General features: G+C 41.0%; 1 protein-coding gene across 9 annotated transcripts in view; it reads right to left on the bottom strand.

Moving 5' to 3' along the window:
- Nucleotides 1-19909, bottom strand: part of RHOT1 (ras homolog family member T1) — a 67882-nt gene extending 47973 nt beyond the window's left edge. For all 9 annotated transcript variants that reach the window (XM_027519861.1, XM_027519857.1, XM_027519854.1 and 6 more), the window contains exons 1-2: nucleotides 19693-19909; nucleotides 460-518 (exon numbers count right to left, since the gene is read on the bottom strand). In XM_027519861.1, coding sequence (XP_027375662.1) covers nucleotides 460-518; nucleotides 19693-19768 — 135 coding nt within the window. In that variant the 5' untranslated portion in view covers nucleotides 19769-19909. The remainder of the gene's footprint in view (nucleotides 1-459; nucleotides 519-19692) is intronic.
- Nucleotides 19910-21066: the final 1157 nt, after the last annotated feature.

The raw sequence follows: 21066 nt of genomic DNA on the forward strand, positions 1-21066 counted from the left end.
GACATGACTGAGCGACTGAACTGAACTGAATATCCCTTTCAGCTCCCTTTTTACAGATGCAACAACTAAGGCAGAGAGATGACAAATGTCCTGCTGCTGCTGTTGCTAAGTCGCTTCAGTCGTGTCCAACTCTGTGTGACCCCACAGACTGCAGGCCACCAGGCTCCCCCGTCCCTGGGATTCTCCAGACAAGAACACAGGAGTGGGTTGCCATTTCCTTCTCCAGACAAATGTCCTAGCCAAGGTCAAAAGAAAGAAACACAGGCCTTATGTGAACTCAGAGCTGGTTTGGCTCTTTCTCCTATATTTCAGAGATGTCTTGTAAAAACTAACATGAGCCTTTCTAAAAGTCATTAACTATCAGAAAGGAAACACATACCAAAAAAAAACCTAAAATGTATTTCATTTAACTCAATTTTGATAAAAATTTAAATGTAGGAAAGAAATCACAATGCCTACCTCTTCTGGGAATTCTTCACTGACTAGAGACATAATCAGTGATGTCTTCCCAACTCTAGCTGTGAAAAGAAAAAAAGATTACTTTAATAAAGTATTCAGATTCTAGAAAGCTCAAATTTAGCAACCACACAGCAAAGTACTGTTATTTGTTACCTAAAATCAGAGGATCAGAGCCATCTAATTACTAATTTTTAGTACATCTTTTTTTTTTCTGCTTAGAAAAGTTACACAGGTTCACCGTTTAAAACAAAAAAATTACTAAAATATATATACTATAAACGTAAAAATCTCCCATAGTATCCCCCATAAACTGTTTAATATGTGTAGTCTCCCAGATCTTCCCACACTTGTATTAACATATTATAATAATTTACCACAGTAGAATCAGAGTATTTATACTATTTTACAATTTTTATCACTTAAGTATGTATTGGGGCAGTATTCCACGACAATCTTTAAAAATCTCTCAGAAGAGGGAAGAGAAAGTTATTATTTAATAAATACAGAATGTTTGTTGGTAATGAAGCAGGAGTTTTAAATGTAGAAAGTGGTGATAGTTACACAACATTGCAAACATATTTAATGCCCTTGAACAGAATATTTACTAAAGGTAAAAAATGTTATGTTTTTTGTCTATTTTATCACAATTTTTAAAAGCAGTAATAATAAATGCATTTTATCTTAACATTTAAAAGCTTCCTACATTGTTTTTTGGTAAGTGTATAAGAAGCCAGTGTGTGATGTGTCATAATTTATTAATGTAATCTCCTAATGATGAACAGTGCTGCAATGTTAATCTCTACAGGATAAGTTCCTAGAAGTGGAGCTCAAGTTAGCACACATGATCTTCTTGTTTTTAATAGACATTGTTATATTACTGCCAAAAAAGAATAATCTACATGCTTACCAATAGAAGATCAGAGTGTCTATTTCTTCTTAAAGGGTTAGTAAGAGCAAAGAAACTTTCCTGTTACATTTTCTAACCTAGCAGTTTTTTTAATGTACAAACTTAAATTCTTAATTTTCTTTCTGAAACTTGACTTGCATTCCCATCATTTTCTGATCTTACTATTATTAGACTTTCAAATGCTTATCAACTAAAATCCTTTTGTGATTCTAGAGGAAAACAGTCCACCTGCCTGTTGATCTCTGCTGTGATAGCAAACTATAGTTTTCAAAAGTCTAAATATAAAAGAGCTGGAAAATGTTAAAGTCAAGGAAAGTCACATTGCTTTGCTAAATAAGTGACTAAAAGAAAGTGTGACTAAAACTACAAGTCAAGTCTGTGGAAAAATAATGACTGGCTGGAAGGGAGAGTACTGGTCAAAACAACTCAGAGGGCGAGCTGCAAACAAGCGGCTACAGCTGATAGAAGGCAGCCCAGATGTTTAATCGGCATCCTCTGGCTCTGACTCTTCAATCCTTTCAATTTACACGTGTGAGAAGGCTTGGGCCTTCTTCAAGGGTCTGACAATAAGGTAACATTTCCCTGAGTCAGAGAATCTGGAGCCCATCATCAGAGAACTGCTAGGAGCCAGGTACTGAAGTCAACTTATCCAGCTCCCCACAGAAATTTCAGATGAAGAGCCTGGGACCCAGCCACAATGATTTGCTCATGGTCTCACTAGAAGACTAGTTACAGACCTAGGAGAATAACCCATTTTAACACGTTAGTAATACAGAAAATGCATGATGGTCCCAAAAGTCAGCGAGCATCACATACACAAATACTACGTAAGTTAATTAAAATAATTCACTGATTCACTGGTGACTAATCCAGCAGCTCTGGCTCTTTTATTTTATTTTTAGAAAATTCCAGATGTACAGAAAAATTGCAAAAATAATTCAAAGGACTCAAGTCTATACTTTAACCAAATTCCCCACATTAGAATTTAACCATACTTACATTATTATTCTCTCTCTCTCTCTCTCTCTATATATATATATATATAATTTTTAAAAAAACATTTGAGAGTAAATCACAAACATGATGCCCCTTTACCCTGAAGCATTCAGGGTATGTATTTCCTAGAAACAGTATCATTCTCTTACATAACCACAGTTAAATCAAGTTATGTCAAGATCAGGAAATTAACACCCCAGAGTGCTATTACGTAATCTATAAACCTTATTCATGTCTCACTATTATCCATTATAGAAAAGAAAAATCTTTTCTGTCCAGAATCAAATGTTCCATTTGGTTGTCATATCTCTTTAGCCTCCTTTAATCTGGAAGCTTTCCTCCATCTTTGTCTTTCATGACCTTCACATTTCTGAAGACTACAAGTCATTTATTCTGTAATATCTCTCTCAACTGGGTCTGTATGATGTTATCCCACGATTAATTTCAGGCTCTGCTTTTTTGGCAGAATATGAGAGAAGTGTTGTGTCCTTCTCAGAGTGCCAGAGCAAAAAGGAGATAATGTCAATTTATCCCACTACTGTGACGTTCGCTGTCATCACTTGGAGGAGGTGGTGCTAGGTTTCTCCAGTAAAGTTATTTTTTTCTAATTAAAAAATATCTTATGAGGAGGTACTTTGAGACTTTGTAAATTTTCTGGTTCTCATCAAACTTTTGGCTATTAGGTTTAGCAGCCATTCAAGCTTCTTGCCTAAAACAAGTATTGCTATCATGGCTGCTAGATGGTGATTTTTTATTTCTATCTATTCTCCTATATTACTTTACATTCTCCTGTAAGAAAAAACTTTCCCTTCTGTTTCTTATGAGTGTGGCCTCATGGATTATTGTATTATTCTGTGGGTTATAATCCATTATGGTCATTATCTGGAGGCTTAAATTGTTTCATTTTATTTAAAAAAATGGCAGTTAGGCCAGTATATATCACCATGAACAACATGATTTTTTTCTTTCCTTTTTTTATTATTAAAAAATGGAAACATTTCAGAATTAGTGACAACAGTGTGATCCAGTGTGTGAACCCATCACCCAACCTCATCTCCTTTCCATATTCTCTCTTGTCCTTTCCCATGAATTATTTTGAGGCAAGTCTCAGATACGTATCATCTTCACCATGTACAATATGATTTTATAAATATGTATAATTTGGGGGACTAGAAAAAGTCAACACTTTCGGGGAGATAATAATACCGTCTCTTCAAGGTTCCAGTAAGAATTAAACAACATCATATATGTGAAAGTGCTTAGGCAGAGCACCTGACCTATCACTGTCTCTCAATAAATAAAGGTTTTAACTTTCCTTCTTAAAAAACAAAAGTCACTTTGGTGGTAAAAACGGTCACATTCTAAATTTACAGATGGCAACTGAAATTTACTTCAATTTTAACATGTTAAATGCATTCCTGCATCCCTTCTTTGCATTTCTTGAGCGCTTCTACACTCGAGACATTATTCCAAGTCAGGGGATACTACTGATCAAGGCATTACGTTTTCCCTACTTTTATATTCTTGGAGATTATATTCCAATGGATTTATGATATTTTTCACCAATAAGGAACACTCTTTCTACACATCAGGATAAAAAGCTCAAAAAAAAAAAAAGGCATAACCATCTTTGCCTAACCCTTTGTACTGATCATTCAAGTTCTGTCAAACTTCCTCTGACATTTTTAATACTCATTCTTTCCTCTCTGTTCCCAGGTTCCCCTAAATATAGCACTTTTACCAAAACACTTCCTAGTTCACAACTTTCTACCCCCTTCTCCAGTCTCTCCTCTCATTAATATATCAGTAATACACATGCAGGCCATCTTTCTTGCACATTCTTTACGTTTCCTAACTCACCTGATCAAAAGCCATCCTGACTCTCAATTACCTACCTCATCAAAGTGTCTCTATTCCACTGGCCTTTGAAAATCACACATAATTTAACCCCCGATCATCTATCTTTCCTGCTAGTCCTCATACACGATTTACTCCAATAAGGCCATTTTGTTCTGTGTAAGCCCAAACAAGCCATGATGAATCCTGGCCTCCCTCACGTGGTTTTCTTCATCTAAAAATACCTTCCCCCTTCTCTGGTCTACTTTTCCAAACATTTACATCTCTAAAGGACAGCTCTGTCTCTTCATTCTTTCTGGAGCCTCTCCATTGATCTCCAGTAGCATATTGGGCAACTATCGATCTGGGGAGTTCATCTTTCAGTGTCCTATCTTTTTGCCTTTTCATACTGTTCATGGGGTTCTCAAGGCAAGAATACTGAAGTAGTTTGCCATTCCCTTCTCCAGTGCACCACGTTTTGTGAGAACTCTCCACCGTGACCCGTCTGTCTAGGGTGGCCCCACACGGCATGGCTCATAGTTTCATTGAGTTAGACAAGGCTGTGGTTGATGTGATTAGACTGGTTAGTTTTCTGTGATTGTGGTTTTCAGTCTGTCTACCCTCTGATGGAGAAGGATAAGAGGCTTATGGAAGCTTCCTGATGGGAGAGACCTACTGAGGGAGAAACTGGGTCTTGTTCTGATGGGTGGAGCCATGCTCAGTAAATCTTTAATCCAATTTTCTGTTGATGGGTGGAGCTGTGTTCCCTCCCTGCTATTTACCTGGGGCCAAACTATGGTGGGATTTGATTTAGGTCATACCTGAATGGTCTAGTTGTTTTCCCTACTTTCTTCAATTTAAGTCTGAATTTGGCAATAAGGAGTTCATGATCTGAACCACAGTCAGCTCCTGGTCTTGTTTTTGTTGACTGTATAGAGCTTCTCCATCTTTTGCTGCAAAGAATATAATCAATCTGATTTCGGTGTTGACCATCTGGTGATGTCCATGTGTAGAGTCTTCTCTTGCGTTGTTGGAAGAGGGTGTTTGCTATGACCAGTGCATTTTCTTGGCAAAACTCTATTAGCCTTTGCCCTGCTTCATTCCATATTCCAAGGCCAAATTTGCCTGTTACTCCAGCTGTTTCTTGACTTTCTACTTTTGCATTCCAGTCCCCTATAATGAAAAGGACATCTTTTTTGGGTGTTAGTTCTAAAAGGTCTTCTAGGTCTTCATAGAACCGTTCAACTTCAGCTTCTTCAGCATTACTGGTTGGGGCAAATCAAATCCCTTATGATTATACAGTGGAAGTGAGAAATAGATTTAAGGGACTAGATCTGATAGAGTGCCTGATGAACTATGGACTGAGGTTCATGACATTGTACAGGAGACAGGGATCAAGACCATCCCCATTGAAAAGAAATGCAAAAAAGCAAAATGGCTGTGAAAAGAAGAGAAGCGAAAAGTAAAGGAGAAAAGGAAAGATATAAGCATCTGAATGCAGAGTTCCAAAGAATAGCAAGAAGAGATAAGAAAGCCTTCCTCAGCGATCAGTGCAAAGAAATAGAGGAAAACAACAGAATGGGAAACACTAGAGATCTCTTCAAGAAAATTAGAGATACCAAGGGAACATTTCATGCAAAGATGGGCTCGATAAAGGACAGAAATGGTATGGACCTAAAAGAAGCAGAAGATAGTAAGAAGAGGTGGCAAGAATACACAGAAGAACTGTACAAAGAAGATCTTCACGACACAGATAATGACGATGGTGTGATCACTGACCTAGAGCCAGACATCCTGGAATGTGAAGTCAAGTGGGCCTTAGAAAGCATCACTACGAACAAAGCTAGTGGAGGTGATGGAATTCCAGTTGAGCTATTTCAAATCCTGAAAGATGATGCTGTGAAAGTGCTGCACTCAATATGCTAGCAAATTTGGAAAACTCAGCAGAGGCCACAAGACTGGAAAAGGTCAGTTTTTATTCCAATCCCAAAGAAAGGCAATGCCAAAGAATGCTCAAACTACTGCACAATTGCACTCATCTCACACACTAGTAAAGTAATGCTCAAAATTCTCCAAGCCAGACTTCAGCAATACATGAACCATGAACTTCCAGTTGTTCAAGCTGGTTTTAGAAAAGGCAGAGGAACCAGGGACCAAATTGCCAACATCCGCTGGATCATGGAAAAAGCAAGAGAGTTCCAGAAAAACATCTATTTCTGCATTATTGACTATGCCAAAGCCTTTGACTGTGTGGATCACAAGAAACTGTGGAAAATTCTGAAAGAGATGGGAATACCAGACCACCTGACCTGCCTCTTGAGAAACCTGTATGCAGGTCAGGAAGCAACCGTTAGAACTGGACATGGAACAACAGACTGGTTCCAAATAGGAAAAGGAGTATGTCAAGGCTGTATATTGTCACCCTGCTTATTTAACTTATATGCAGAGTTCATCATGAGAAATACTAGGCGGGAGGAAGCACAAGCAGGAATCAAGATTGCCAGGAGAAATATCAATAACTTCAGATATGTAGATGACACCGTTATGGCAGAAAGTGAAGAAGAACTAAACAGCCTCTTGATGAAAGTGAAAGAGTGAAAAAGTTGGCTTAAAGCTCAACATTCAGAAAACTAAGATCATGGCATCCGGTCCCATCACTTCATGGCAAATAGTTGGGGAAACAGTGGCAGACTTTATTTTTGGGGGCTCCAAAATCCTGCAGATAGTGACTGTAGCCATGAAATTAAAAGACACTTACTCCTTGGAAGGAAAGTTATGACCAACCCAGACGGCATATTAAAAAGCAGAGACATTACTTTGCCAACAGAAGTCAAGGCTATGGTTTTTCCTGTGGTCATGTATGATGTGAGAGTTGGACTATAAAGAAAGCTGAGCGCCGAAGAATCGATGCTTTTAAACTGCGGTGTTAGAGAAGACTTTTGAGAGTCCCCTGGACTGCAAGGAGGTCCAACCAGTCCATCCTAAAGGAGATCAGTCCTGAGTGTTCATTGGAAGGACTGATGCTGAAGCTGAAACTCCAATACTTTGGCCACCTGATGCTAAGAGCTGACTCATTTGAAAAGAACCTAATGCTGGGAAAGATCGAAGGCGGGAGGAGAAGGGGACGACAGAGGATGAGACGGTTGGATGGCATCACCGACTCGATGGACATGAGTTTGGGTGAACTCTAGGAGTTGGTGATGGACAGGGAGGCCTGGCGTGCTGCAGTCCATGGGGTCGCAGAGTCCGACATGACTGAGCAACTAAACTGAACTGAAGGACGCCTCAAATTCTACCTCACAATTTGTGGGATATGACATCCGGGGGCTATTGAAGCCTTCTCCCTCCTCCTCTGAACTACTCCTAAGCCATTTCACAGACTGTTATGAACAGAAAGTACTAATATACACTTAACATCTATGAGTCTGCATTAACACAATAACCAGATATTTGAAAACACTGAATGGAATTTTCTAATTTTACACTGAAAAAGAGAGAAGAACCTGTAGCACATCAACTAGACTGAGGTACATAACTTGATCTCACCTTGCCCCAAACACAATGGTATTGCTGTAGCTTCAGCACTGCTCTTTTGGAAATCAGGCCTACCCTTGGGAGCTCCTGGAACTCCCCCATTCACAGCTTTTCTTAAGAATGACTGAAGAGCTGTGAATAGGAAACTGCTGAGGCAATCAAAAACAATTCCAAAGTTACTTTGCTCAACTCATTTTTAGTAAAAACAATAATTAACGTTGAAATTAGAACTATTTTTTATCCATTTATTTTTGGCTGCACTGGGTCTTCACTGCTGCACGTGGGCTTTCTCCAGTTGCGCTGTGTGGACTTCTTTGCAGTGGCTTCTCCTGTTGTGGAGCGCAGGCTCTAGGGCTTCGGCAGTTGTGGCTCCCAGGTTCCAGAGCACGGGCTCAGTAACTGTGGTTGCGTGGGCTTAGCTGCCCCACAACGTGTGGGATCTTCCCAGACTAGGGATCGAACCCGTGTCTCCTGCATTGGCAGGTGGTTCTTAACCACTGGCCCACCAGCAAAATCCCAAAATCACAATTAGCAAAGGAGGATGTGATACAATAAAGAATACATCTGGTCTTTATGCCTAGCTCCTGGAACAGCTTCAAAATCCCTTGGAATTTCCTGAGTGAAACCAGTGTCCTTTGTTATAGTATCTTTCAACCATGCTTCAAGTTATCCTAATGCAGTGACTTATTAAAGGGGAAGGGAGGGCCTAGACAGCTTTCAGCATAGGGGTCAGCTGCCAGAAAAAACCACCATGTGATGAGGGGGTTGGAACCTTTAGCCCCACCCCAAAACCTCTGGGGAAGTGGGGGTGGGGTGCTAGAGACTGAGTTCAATGAAGGGGCTACCTAATGAAGCCCTATATGAAAACTCTGGACATATCAAAGCTCTGGGCATCTTCCTGGCTGGTGAACACACTGATGGGCCATAAAGGTGGTGCACCCTGACTCCACAGGAACAGCAGGTCCTGAGCTCAGGACCCTTCCGGACCTTCTGGCTGTTCATCTGTGTAATCTTAAGCACTGCACTCTCCTGAGTTCTGTGAGTCATTCTAGTGAATTACTGAGCCCAAGGGGTTGTGGGAAGCCCCTAATTGTAGTCAGCCAGAAAGAAGTGTGGATAGTCTGGAGACCCCACTGGCATATAGAAACTAAAAAGTAAAGGTGGATCTTGTTGGGGATCTTGCCCCTTAATTTGTAGGATCCGAGGCTAATCCAGGGTAGTTAGTGTCAAAATTGAATTCAGCTGTAGGACACCCAGGTAGTTTCAGAAAATTGTCAGAATGTAGACAGCATGATGGTTTTGCATTTCTAAAAAGAAAGGATGGCTCAAAAAACTGAGAAACACTGATAACAGAATTTCTATCCAAGAGTACAAGTTCCACTCAGACATAGCTGTGCCCTGCCCGAACCAAACTAGGAAAGACACTAGAACACAGAGTATTATGCTTCTAATGACCCATCTTTCTTCTGCAGGCTCCTAACCAGTTTATTTGGTAAGTATTTACCTAGTTGTCTTCTAAGAAAGTTTAGCCTTAGATACTCTGGGGAATAATATGGAAAATGTATAAAACAACAGATAAAACTGCCATAAAATAAGTATGGATCGAGTGCTATGTTCAATCATTCTGTTTTAAAAAGGGAAGGGGAGATAAGGAAGAGCAGGAAGAAAAGTGAATATTTTCTCCTCCCAGAAGTCTCTCTAAATGTAGCAGGAAATCAAAAAGCTCATAAAAGAAGCTCCCTAGAAGGAAAAAAAAAAAAATCAGTAAAGACATCTAAGCAACCTTCCAGCACATCACCCATGGTCTCCTGAAGGATCTCCTAGACCTCCTTGGCAAAAACCTGATGTGTCCCACCAGCTAATGAATATCTCCAGAAAGACTAAGAAAAAAGTATTTTGCTATCACCCACAGGAAACTCCACAAGGGCAGGGAACACGTTTTCCTTGCTCAGTGGTCAATCTGTAGCTCCTAGCAAATGCACTTAGTAAAATGGAGCATAGCGGCTAAGAGCACATATTTGAATTTCAAGAAAGTGGTTGGTTACCTTTGCGGGAAAGGGAGGGAAATACAATGAGGAGGGAGCTTCAACTGATTGGTAATGTTTTATTTATTAAGCCAGGTAATGAGTATTTGTTAGATGAATCTTTTTACATTTTATACAAACATTTCACCAAAAAAAAAAAAAAAAAGAATATAGGCTTTGGAATGAGACAGAACTGGACTGCAATCTCGGTGTCAGCACTTATAAGCTGTGTTTCCTCAGGCGAGCCACGAAGCCTCACTTCGTTCATCTATAAAATATAATACTGAACAGCTTTACAGAAGTGGTAAAAGGATTAAATAAGACGACAGATGCATAATGTTTGGGACAATACCTGGCACTCATTAAATACACAAAACAGTAGTAGTTGTATTGAGGAGGAGTTTGAATTAAAGGAGTTAAGCAAGCACTGGAGCAAGATTTTGGAACCGGCCCTGAGTTGTCACTGACTTTCTCTGGGCCACCATTTTCCCATCAGTTTAAAAAAAAAAAAAATGGATTAGATGCTATTAATGTTTATATTTTATGATTTATCTAAACCAGCATGTAGCACAGCTAGAAAACAGGCCTATAACAGACAAAAGTGCACGTTACATTAATGGTAACTTGTCCTGCAGTATCCTCAAAATGGGAGACAGATCCCCAGATTGCATCTGTTATCTGTTTTAACTGTGTACGGGACTGTGATCTGACAAAAACATTCATCTATCTGTAAGAACACAGAGGGACTCATGGAGCCAATATGGGGTCCAAGAATTTCTAGTACTTGATGACTTACATTCAGCATTTCATAACTTAAACGACTCCTTTCATCACGACCTTGTTTAGGGTTCCAGCAACTCCAAACCTTCAGCCAGCTCAAGTTAGTACTCATCTCCACATGTACAGTCTCCAACCTAATTCCACATGATTATTCACAATGGAGGTAAACTCAAGCTGACCCTTGAACAACACAGGTATGGACTGTGCGGGTCTACCTTGACAGACTTCTTTTCAATAGCAAATACCATAGTACTACACAATCTGCAGATTTGCGATGTGGAATCACAGACTCAGAGGAACACAGTAAACAGAGGGCTGGTTATATGCAGATTTTCAACTGCAGAGATGGTCAGTGCCCCTAACCCCTGTATTGTTCAAAGGTCAACTGGACACAACTTAGCGACTAAACAACAACAAAAGGTTATCTTAAAATGAGCCAAGCCACCCTCTTCTTATTCCAGATATTTACCAAACCTTTTAGAAGATCCAATGCCTATACAATACCTGTGACCTTTGAACTTCGGGCCCTCTCTGGCCCCAAGGGAGATGCCTGCTTTTTCCCTGGTCTCCTAAACCCAACAACTACCGCCAGCACAGAGGTCCCTAGAAACTCTTCCACTCTGAAGAACTCTCCTGGGTATCACAGACAGCTGACCCTTGAACAACCGGGGATAAGGGATGCTGATACATGCACAGCTGAAAACCCTAGTATAACTTAGAGTCAACCTTCTGCATCAGCAATTCTTCTGTATCCTCATCCCTGGATTCAACCAGTATTTACTATTGAAAAAGATCCTCAGATAAGTGGATCTGTGCAGTTACAACCCGCACTGTTCAAAGGTCAGCTGTACAGGTCTATAATGTTATCCTTGATCTACTATGTTAGGAATGGGAAAAAAAATGAATCAGATCCTCAATAACTCAGATACTTTCCTTGGTCACGAAAACAAGTCTCACTCTTGGGTCTTAAGAAGTCTGCCTACTTTAATGTCTTGATTCTTCTCATAATCCCCTTATTAGAATTATTGGGTTGGCCAAAAAAGTTCATTTGGATTTTCCCAGAAGATTGTAGAGAAAAACCCGAATGAACTTTTTTGGCCAACTCATTATCTTTAAAAAATTTTATTTGTATCCTACCATTCTAAGGCCCTCACCAGTTTCAGAAGAAACCTACCCTTGAATCCTCAACTCAAAATGTTAAACAAAATGTTCAAAATTATGTCAATTAACAATATCAAAATGCCTAGTAGTTTCTAAAACAGCTAAGGGCTTATTTCTCCTTAATCACCATCACTCAGGTTCCCTTAGCAAAATGCAGGTCTTCATCAGGTGCTCCATGTTACCTTAAAGTTCCCCTCAACCATAACCTTTAAAGTGCATCCACTCTTACTGCTCTTCTTAGAACAACGCTTTTTTAATCATAGTCCCTTTCTGCTTTCCCCGAGGACCCTTTGTATCTCCCGTGATATTTTCAGAAGAGAAAGATCACTATTTTGAAGAAAATCAGAATTTTTCACAGCTCAGCTCTTCAGGGCAGTTCCGGCTCTCTGCAGCGACTCCTGCAAAAGCACAGACCTGCCACCATGTCTGTTCCAACAGGGCAGGCCTCAGAGGCAGGAAAGGAAACAGCTTTGGGGAGAGGAGGCCTTGGAAAGACAGCAACAATTTAAAAACTTAACTTATGCTTGATCATACAGACTTAGGAGTGTGGTACCAACGAGTAGGAATAAATTTCTGGCACCAAAAAGTAGGAATAAATTTGTACCGATACTCTCTTTCAGATGTGATATTCTGTTTTCTCACCCGTATTCTGCCTCATCCGTTGAGGAATCCGAGGCAGCGTAGCACTCACTAGAGTAAAACAACCCTATCTAGTTTCTGAAGTAATTGTCTAATAAAAGACCTTTAAAAAAAAAAATCAAAGAACATGAATCTCTTTCACATAAAAATCCAAGAGTGGTTTCCTTTTTTAAAACAAGTTCGAAATAACAGCAAGAGTGAGAGAGAGTGTACAGTGAACTGGGAAGCAAATAAGCAGGCATGTTTTCACTAGTATCGTTTTGGGTTTCCATTTGGAGGAGCAGTGAGATAATAGCTGCTTTAACTAATGAAGGGTTACACAGATATGATTTAGTTTCAAAATGCTTTGGATAAGCTAAACTAGGGTTGTTTTGCTTCTCTTAAGGTCTACCCACCTAACCTTGAGTGAGACGATCAAAGAAATAATAAAGCAGCAGGTTTAAAGTTAAAATAGGCCACTTTCAAGCTAATTTTAATTGAGAAATAAATGAATGCCTTGAAGATAAGGAAAAATATTTTAGATTATTAGAAATTTAAAGCTATTTAAACAAGCCTATGATCAAAAAAGTCCCTTATGGGAATTCCCTGGGGGGTCCAGTGGTTAGGACTCCATGCTTTCACTGCTAAGCGTGCCGGTTCAATCCCTGGTCAAGGCCAAAAAAACACAAAGTCCCTATGACAATGTCAGATGAGTATAAGCACTATGTAGTTTTAACTACTCCAAAAAATAAAAATTATTTCCATAAAGGAACAATATCCCAAGCTCTTCTCTAGTTATTGTATCAATTAAAATTTAATATAAATACAATATATATTATAAATGTTATATAGTACAGTTTTATAATAACTAGAATTAAATTTAATAATTATATACAATATAAGTATTGATATGGAGGACAAAAAATTATCCTTTGTTAGCCAGCCATCTGATGGTCTCTACTTCCTCTATTTTGCCTGACAAATATTAAAGTGATCTACGAAAATTACAAGCATGGCCACAATTATTCCCAAGGACAGAAGGCCTTCTGATTCAGTTCAAGACAACATGCTACAGTTCAGTCTGAAACTCCATGCTTCTAAGTAGGTCATCCATGGGAAGCATAATTCATCACTATAGAGTAAATTATCTAGATTTATCCAGGCTAAAAATTTCTTTGTCTTTTCATCAAAGCTTTTGAACATCCAGTTCTAAATGACAGCAAATTCTTAATATTCATGAAGCGGAAATAACATTCTCTGGTTCCAATTACCATCCTACCAGCCATTTTGGGAAATTCTTCTTGATAACAAACACCCCATGCTTCAAGTAGCAAAGGGATCTACTCATTTTTATCTGCTTCTTTATTAAGAAGCCTTGTTGGCTCTTCCTAAATTATTGTAATTAGAATAAAAAGGGAGGAGGAGAGTGACGGATGAAGTTGTAATTTAAACTGCAAAACTTTAGCATTTGGGGAAATAGCTGAGCACTGTTCCAAAAGAAAATTTCATTGACCATATATGCAGACAATGTCAGCTGCAGAAGGACAAATGCCGTGGTCTATCCCTCTCCTTCAAACTCCACCAACACTAGTGCCCAACTGGCGCCAGAAGAGCAGAAAAGACAGCAGAAAACAGGTCTCAGTACATGCATAAGGAGGATATAGAAGAGACTCTATATAAACAAAACAGACTATGTATTAGGTTGGTGCAAAAGTAATTGCGGTTTTGCACTGTAGAATTCTGCCATTTGATACTGGAATATATTCTTAAACGTGGTTATGTTATACACCATTTTAATGCACATTTCTCGCTTTATGAGTTTTTGCTAATGACCAATTACTTGCTGTTTATTTTATATTTATTTTAGACTAGGGAAATGATGTTAGACAAAAAGCGATTTTCTTATTCAAGTTCAAAATGGGTTGTAAAACAGTGGAGACAACTCACAACATCAACACATTTGGCCCAGAAGCTGCTAACGAACATACAGCGCAGTGGTGGTTCAAGAAAATTTGCAACAGAAATGAGAGCCTTGAAGATGAGCGCAGTGGCCAGCCATCAGAAGTTGACAACCAATTGAGAATAGCACGAAGCTGATCCTTTTATGACTACATGAGAAGCTGCTGAAGAACTCAACATGGACCGATCTATGGTCATTCCGCATTTGAGGCAAATTGGAAAGGCGAAAAAACTCAGTAAGTGGGTATCCCATGAGCTGACCACAAATCAAAAAAATTGTCATTTTGAAGTGTTGTCTTCTCTTATTCTACACAACAACAAACCATTTCTTAATCAGATTGTGACATGCAACAAAAAGTGGATTGTATATAACAACCTGCAATGACCAGTTCAGTGGCTGGACCAAGAAGCAGCTCCAAAGCACTCCACAAAGCCAAAGTTGCATCAGAAAAAGGTCATGGTCACTGTTTGGTGGTCAGCTGCCCATCTGATCCACGATAGCTTTCTGGATCCCCGCAAAACCATTACAATGGAGAAGGACGCTCAGCAAACCAATGAGACGCACCGAAAACTGCAGCACCTGCAGCTAGCACCGGTCAACTGAAAGGGCCCAATTCTTCCTGACAACACCTGACTGCACGTCGCACAACCAATACTGTATTTAAAAGTTGAACGAACTGGGCTACGAAGCTTTGCCTTATCCACCATATTCACCTGACCTCTCGCCAAACTACTACCTCTTTTTCAAGCATCTTGACAACTTTTTTTGCAGGGAAAACACTTTCACAACCAGCAGGAGGCAGAAAATGCTTTCCAAGAGTTTGCTGAATCCCAAAGCATGGATTTTTATGCTTCAGGAATAAATCAACTTATTTCTCATTGGCAAAAATGTGTTGATTGTAATGGTTCCTATTTTGATTAATAAAGATGTGGTTGAGCCTAGCTATAATGATTTAAAATTCACTGTCCGAAACCCCAATTACATTTGCACCAACCTAGCAGACTGGACTTTCTGTGGCCAATCACCCAGATGATAGTAGGCACCATACTGCATTGAGTATCTATCACCCAGACACAGTATAATTAAAACTGGAGCAGTTTAATCTGTAAATGTCATTCTAACAATGAACAGAATGGAGAGCAATGTGGTTTTAAAAAGGATCGCTGAAAGTCTTTCTCTAAAATAAATACTAGCTTATTCCTGAAGTCTCTTTGACTCTTATACCTAAAGAATCTTTCTCTAACTACTTCAAACCTCTAAATGGCCTCTGCTGGTTCAAGGAGAAGCTGACCTCTTTTGGCAAGGACTACAATTCCTGGCAGCCAAGACATGAACTAGACATGGCATTGCCAGAATACAGGAATCTCCCCCAACAAAATAAGGCTAAGAACATGGAACAAGAGACTGGATGAATGCGCCCCTTCAAATCCTAACAATAACCACAGCAGATTTGATTTTAAGAAAGGAGAATGATCACATTTTTATGACTAAGAGGAGTGGTTTAGGAAACAGAGTCTAAATAAACTAGCTTGAACTCTATCATTCTTTCAACAACTATTTGAGTGCCTACTTTGTGCCAGGCCTATTATTTGAGTGCCTACTTTGTGCCAGGCCTATTCTAGGCCCCGGGGAAATGGCAATAAACAAGACAAATCCACGGTCTTTATGAAGCTTACTTTCCAGCCCAAGCAACAACAGCAACAACAAAAAGTGAACACGTATGCAAGGGAGGAGGGATAACGCCTGGGTCAGAGCCTTCCTGCAGAGAAAGCAAACTACAGGAGAGAGTAGTACAAGAGCAAAGCAAGGGCCAGCTTGTGAAAGACTTCGTTAGGCCTGCTTTAAAAAGTGTAATGGCTTTTATTCTAAGTGAAAGTAGAAATCATCAGAGAATTTTTAACCTGGGTAACAGGATCTGAGATATTTTTTAAAGATGACTCTTGTCTGCTACATGGAGAATGGACGAAATTAGAAGCAGGGACACCAGTTAAGGAGATGTTACAAAAGCCTAGGCCAGAGCCAACCAAAGCTTGAGCTAGTTTGGCAGAGGTTTTGATGATAAACTAAGCAGTTAGACAAAAAAGAGCTACCAGATTTATTTAAAAAGAGGACAACAGTTCCCCTTTCTTAATTAATTTGACCAGAAGACCAATATATCTCAGTTTAATTTAAAACAAGGCCACTAAAACTAAGACTACCCTGTGTACTTTTAATGTAGATACATGTTTTGGATAAAAGGTTAATAAGGCTCATTCCTCATACTATAACAAGGACATTTGTCAAGCATACTAATGCAAATCTAGCTAAATGCAAATTCTGGCCAATGAAATTGATTATGAAAAGTTATAACCTGAAAAACTAAGCTTTGTGTGGTTGCTTAGTTTTAAAGGCTGTTTAAAGAATGGTATTTGACTTTTAATTTGGCCTGAATAGTATTCAATATGCTCAATAATTAAGGTAAAGAAGATACTTAAAAATACTTTGGCTTTCTTTGCAAATAAACACTTTAATATTTACAGACAGCCTAGGTTTTCTGATCTAAGCAGTCAATAGGCATTAAGCAACTAGTTAGTGTTAAAACCTTGTTGGCTCAGAATCCAAATTCTGGATGGGCCAAGAAAAGATCCATTTCACCTCTAGAGTACAGTACAGGTTAAGCCAACAGACTGCTGAAACCACTCACAAGTATTTGGGAGCCTCAGTGAATGACATTGCTGCTGTGTGGTGCCGGAACTGACACTGACAGCAATAAAACGTACTCAAGTGATAGAGAAACAGTAACAAGAGAGACAATGTTCCTTTTTCTTTTCTTTTCCTATTTCCCTTAGTTAACCATCTTAAGTACAAGACTTTGGGCACCTGATGCGAAGAACTGCCTCATTGGAAAAGACCCTGATGCTGGGAAAGACTGAAGGCAGGAGGACAAGGGGACAACAGAGGATGAGATGGCTGGACGGAATCACTCACTCAATGGACATGAGTTTGAGCAAGCTCAGGGAGTTGGTGATGGACAGGGAAGCCTGGCGTGCTGCAGTCCATGGGGTCGCAGAGTCAGACACAACTGAGCGACTGAACTGAACCATCTTAAAAATACAACAGAATTATTATTTCTGATAAATCTGTGTATCGGACCAGTATTAAAACAGTCCTGGGACTTCCCTGGTGGTCCAGTGGCTAAGACACCATGCTTCCAATGCAGGGAGCATGAGTTTGATCCCTGATCAGAGAACTAAGATCCCACATGCTACACAGTGGGCCCAAAAAATAAAAGTCTTGGTCACACTGTTTATCTAGCATTTACATTTAGGCTAAGCAGCTATCAAGATATATTAAATCTCCAAAAGTAATGTTTCACTCATTTCCCCCAGGATACAAGCCTTTAATGTAATTAACTGAAATTACATATTTCAAATAAGTATAACTCTTTCTAGTATTCTTAAACGTGGGGAAAAAATCATGTATATATGATATTTGGCCTAAAGCTTTTGGTACTATTTTCTTTAAGAAAAATATCTTCCTCAGAAATGAAGGCTTTATTCTTACCTGGTGGGAAATCCCAGGGATAGAGGAGCCTGGCGGGCTACAGTCCGCGGGGTTGCAAGTCAGACACAACTTAGCAACTAAACCACCCCCATAAATAACACTGTTAACATCTTAACTTAAATGTCCTAAGGCTGACCATGTATCTTACATATGTATAGCATTTCCATTTAGATACTTTACAGACTAAGGATTACATGTAATTGCTAAATTCAATACTAAAACCAAGAGAGAATTTCTGCTTAAAAAAAAAAATTGTCTTTCAAGCAGCAGTTTTTTTCAGCCCATCATCTACTCACTACTTTCCCTATCTTGCTCCAAATGCATCAACATGAATCATCTTCCTGAACTTTTTCAAGGAAGTCCATGCACAACACAGATTGAGATATATATGTGGTTTAAATTAAAACTAAAATTCACAGCTGCAAACCAAAAAGTAAACTGTGTCTGGCTAAGCTTACTTCTAAATTTTGATTCTAAAGGAAAATTTCTATTGATTCAACAGCAGGTGAACAAGGATTTCAATGAACAGCAAAGAACACTACAGAAGAGAGTAAAAGTATGTTAATGTTAGTTTTCTTCCTTGGAGAGCATCACAGTGACCTGGAGGAGCTACTCTAGAATGGAAGGGGAGTTCAGAAAAGAAAGTTTCAAAGCAAGCAATGGTAGGGCCTTAACTTGTTTTTCCACTGCTGTGTCTGACTCTTTGTGACCCCATGGACTATAGCCTACTAGGCTCCTCTGTCCATGGGATTTCCCAGGCTAGAATACTGGAGTGGGTTGCCATTTCCTTCTCCAAGGGATCTTCCTGACCTAGGGATTGAACCTGTGTCTCCGCTTGGCAGGTGGATTCTTCACCACTGAGACACCTGGGAAAACCAGAGCATTACCAAATGTACTTTCAAAACAAACAATCCAGTCCTCCCCAGCCCGCTTTCTTATTTTAGTCCTACCAATTGAGTCATGTACCGTGCACAACAGATACCAAGCAGTCCCTGCTGTTCTGTCCCCAAGTCAGTGAACAGACATGCTTCCTTTACTACATCTTCAAAAGTGAAATCTATGAATCTCAAGGTTGGGGGCGGGGGTCACGTATGTTGGTCTATTTGGGTCTCATGTGTGCCCGTTATTTTAAAATTAACTACCAAGTTTGATTCTATTGTATTCTATTACAATAATGTTTTAAAAGATGAGGGCAACTAGACTTCAGTGTTACAATTATTCTCTCAACAGACGGACCCTCCTCAGATAACCATTCATTGAACACTTGCATAACTTGAACTTCAGAGTACGTTTTTGAGGAAAATACCCAGTGATTGCAATGCAAAGAGCAAAGATCGTTTTAAAAAATGCTCCGCGTCTTACAATGTCTAGAGGGAGGGAGACCGCGAGCGCAAAAACAGGCAGAGACACCTGACCTTGCCCGCAAGTCGCCCAGTCCTGCAGCCCTCCCCTGGCTTCCCCGGGAGAGCCGCTTCACGCCATTCCAATTGGCCGCCCGTCTGCCTGCCTGTTCCAGCACCTGCCTGGCGGGGACAGAGGAATCTCCGCGGAAGACGAGAGGGCTTGAGAGGAGGCGGCCTCGGAAACGGGGAGGCCCGGGAGGAAAGGATTCCAAGTGGGAAAGGAGGCGAAGACCTTCGGACGAATGAGGCCGGGCGGTCAGGGGCTAATGGAGACGCGGCTGGGGGGGTGGAACACGACGGTGGGACCGGGGAGGGAGGTCTCAAGAGGGCCCCGGGGAGGAGAGAGGTCGAGGGCCGCAGCCGAAAGAGAAGAGCCGAGGAGCTGAGAGGCCCGGGGGCGCGGAGGAGAGGGCAGCGGGGCGGCAGGGGCTGCGGCGGCCGCGGCCAGCCCCCCGGCGCGCGGGGACTCACGTTCTCCCACCAGCAAGATCCGCACGTCTTTCTTCATGTCTGCGGCTCGTAGGGGCCGGCCTCGGCCCGCAGGCATGGAGCGGACTCCTCTCGCCGGGAGCGCCCAGCCCGCCGCGCCGCTCTCCCCGCCCCGCCGGCGCCGCCTGCCAGCCTCCCCACGCCGCCCCTCCCGAGCCTCGGCCGCCCGAGCCCGCCGCGCCGCCTCCTCAGCAGCTTCCCCGCTCGAGAGCCGGGAAGGCGCCGGCTCCGCCTCCTCCGGCTCTGCCGCGGCGGCAGGGAGGACGGGGCGCCGCGAGGGACAAGCGGTTTCGGAACGCGAACGCTCTCCGTCCCGCAGCTGCGCCCCAGCTGTGCCGTGAGCCGCAGCGCTTCGCCCGGGAGTCTCACCCACTCTCCTCGGGGAACACCGGTCAGGATAAGCTTTGGACCCGGAATCTGAGTGGCAGAGTCGCTAGTCTTGACCCCATTTCTTTTACAGAACAGGGGCAGGAGAAGTTCCTCGCTCAAGGTCAGATAGCTAGAATTTGGCAGTGTGACTCGGGGCGGGAATATTCTCACTAGAATGACTATAAGCTTCAGGTGAGCAGCGACCTACCTGGTTTTCAGCAGTATTCCCCCACCTTACTGGCCAAAGCCCTCGGAAAGTGCTTGACTCCCAAGATCGAGCCCTTTCCACTACCCAAAGTCCCCCATCCTAGCTGCTTTTTACCTGTGATGTTTATAAAATATGATTCTAAATAATGAGGTTAGTTTCTACGCTTTCAGTGTAAAAAGCTTCATTTCTTTGTAACCAAACTAAATGTTTTTCCTCTCTGTGTATGGTTTACTTTAGGCAGGGTCTTCTGACACTTCTCTTTACATAGGTTTGCCCAGCACCGTACTGGGCATATAGGTGGCACTGAATAAACTTTTATTGATTTGTCTAACATTGCCTTAATTTCTTCTGACTTTCTCCATCCGGAGGAATTTGTTGCTATATGTCTAATGCTTGAACAGAACTTGGAATACAGTGGGAGATGATAGCTAGAGAGGTATCTAGAATAAATGAAGAAACACTAAGCATAATATTCTTTTTTTACTATGTTAAATATTACAAAATGATTTTTTGGGTTTTTTTGGCCATGGTATGCTGGTATACAGGATCATAATTCCCGGATCAGTGATCAAACCCATGCCCCTTACAGTGGAAGAGTGGAATCTTAACCACTGGATGGCCAGGGAAGTCCCTGAAAATGAATTTTTTAAAGGAAATGACGTGTACATTATACCAACTCTCTTTTCTCCTAAGAGAAGCCTTGTGGTCTGGTGCAGCCGTTAAGACCATGCTGGCAAACTGCATGGGTTTATATCCAGAGCCCATCACCTGATAGTTAT

Source organism: Bos indicus x Bos taurus, chromosome 19 (assembly GCF_003369695.1).
Source record: "Bos indicus x Bos taurus breed Angus x Brahman F1 hybrid chromosome 19, Bos_hybrid_MaternalHap_v2.0, whole genome shotgun sequence".
Taxonomy (NCBI): Eukaryota; Metazoa; Chordata; class Mammalia; order Artiodactyla; family Bovidae; genus Bos; species Bos indicus x Bos taurus.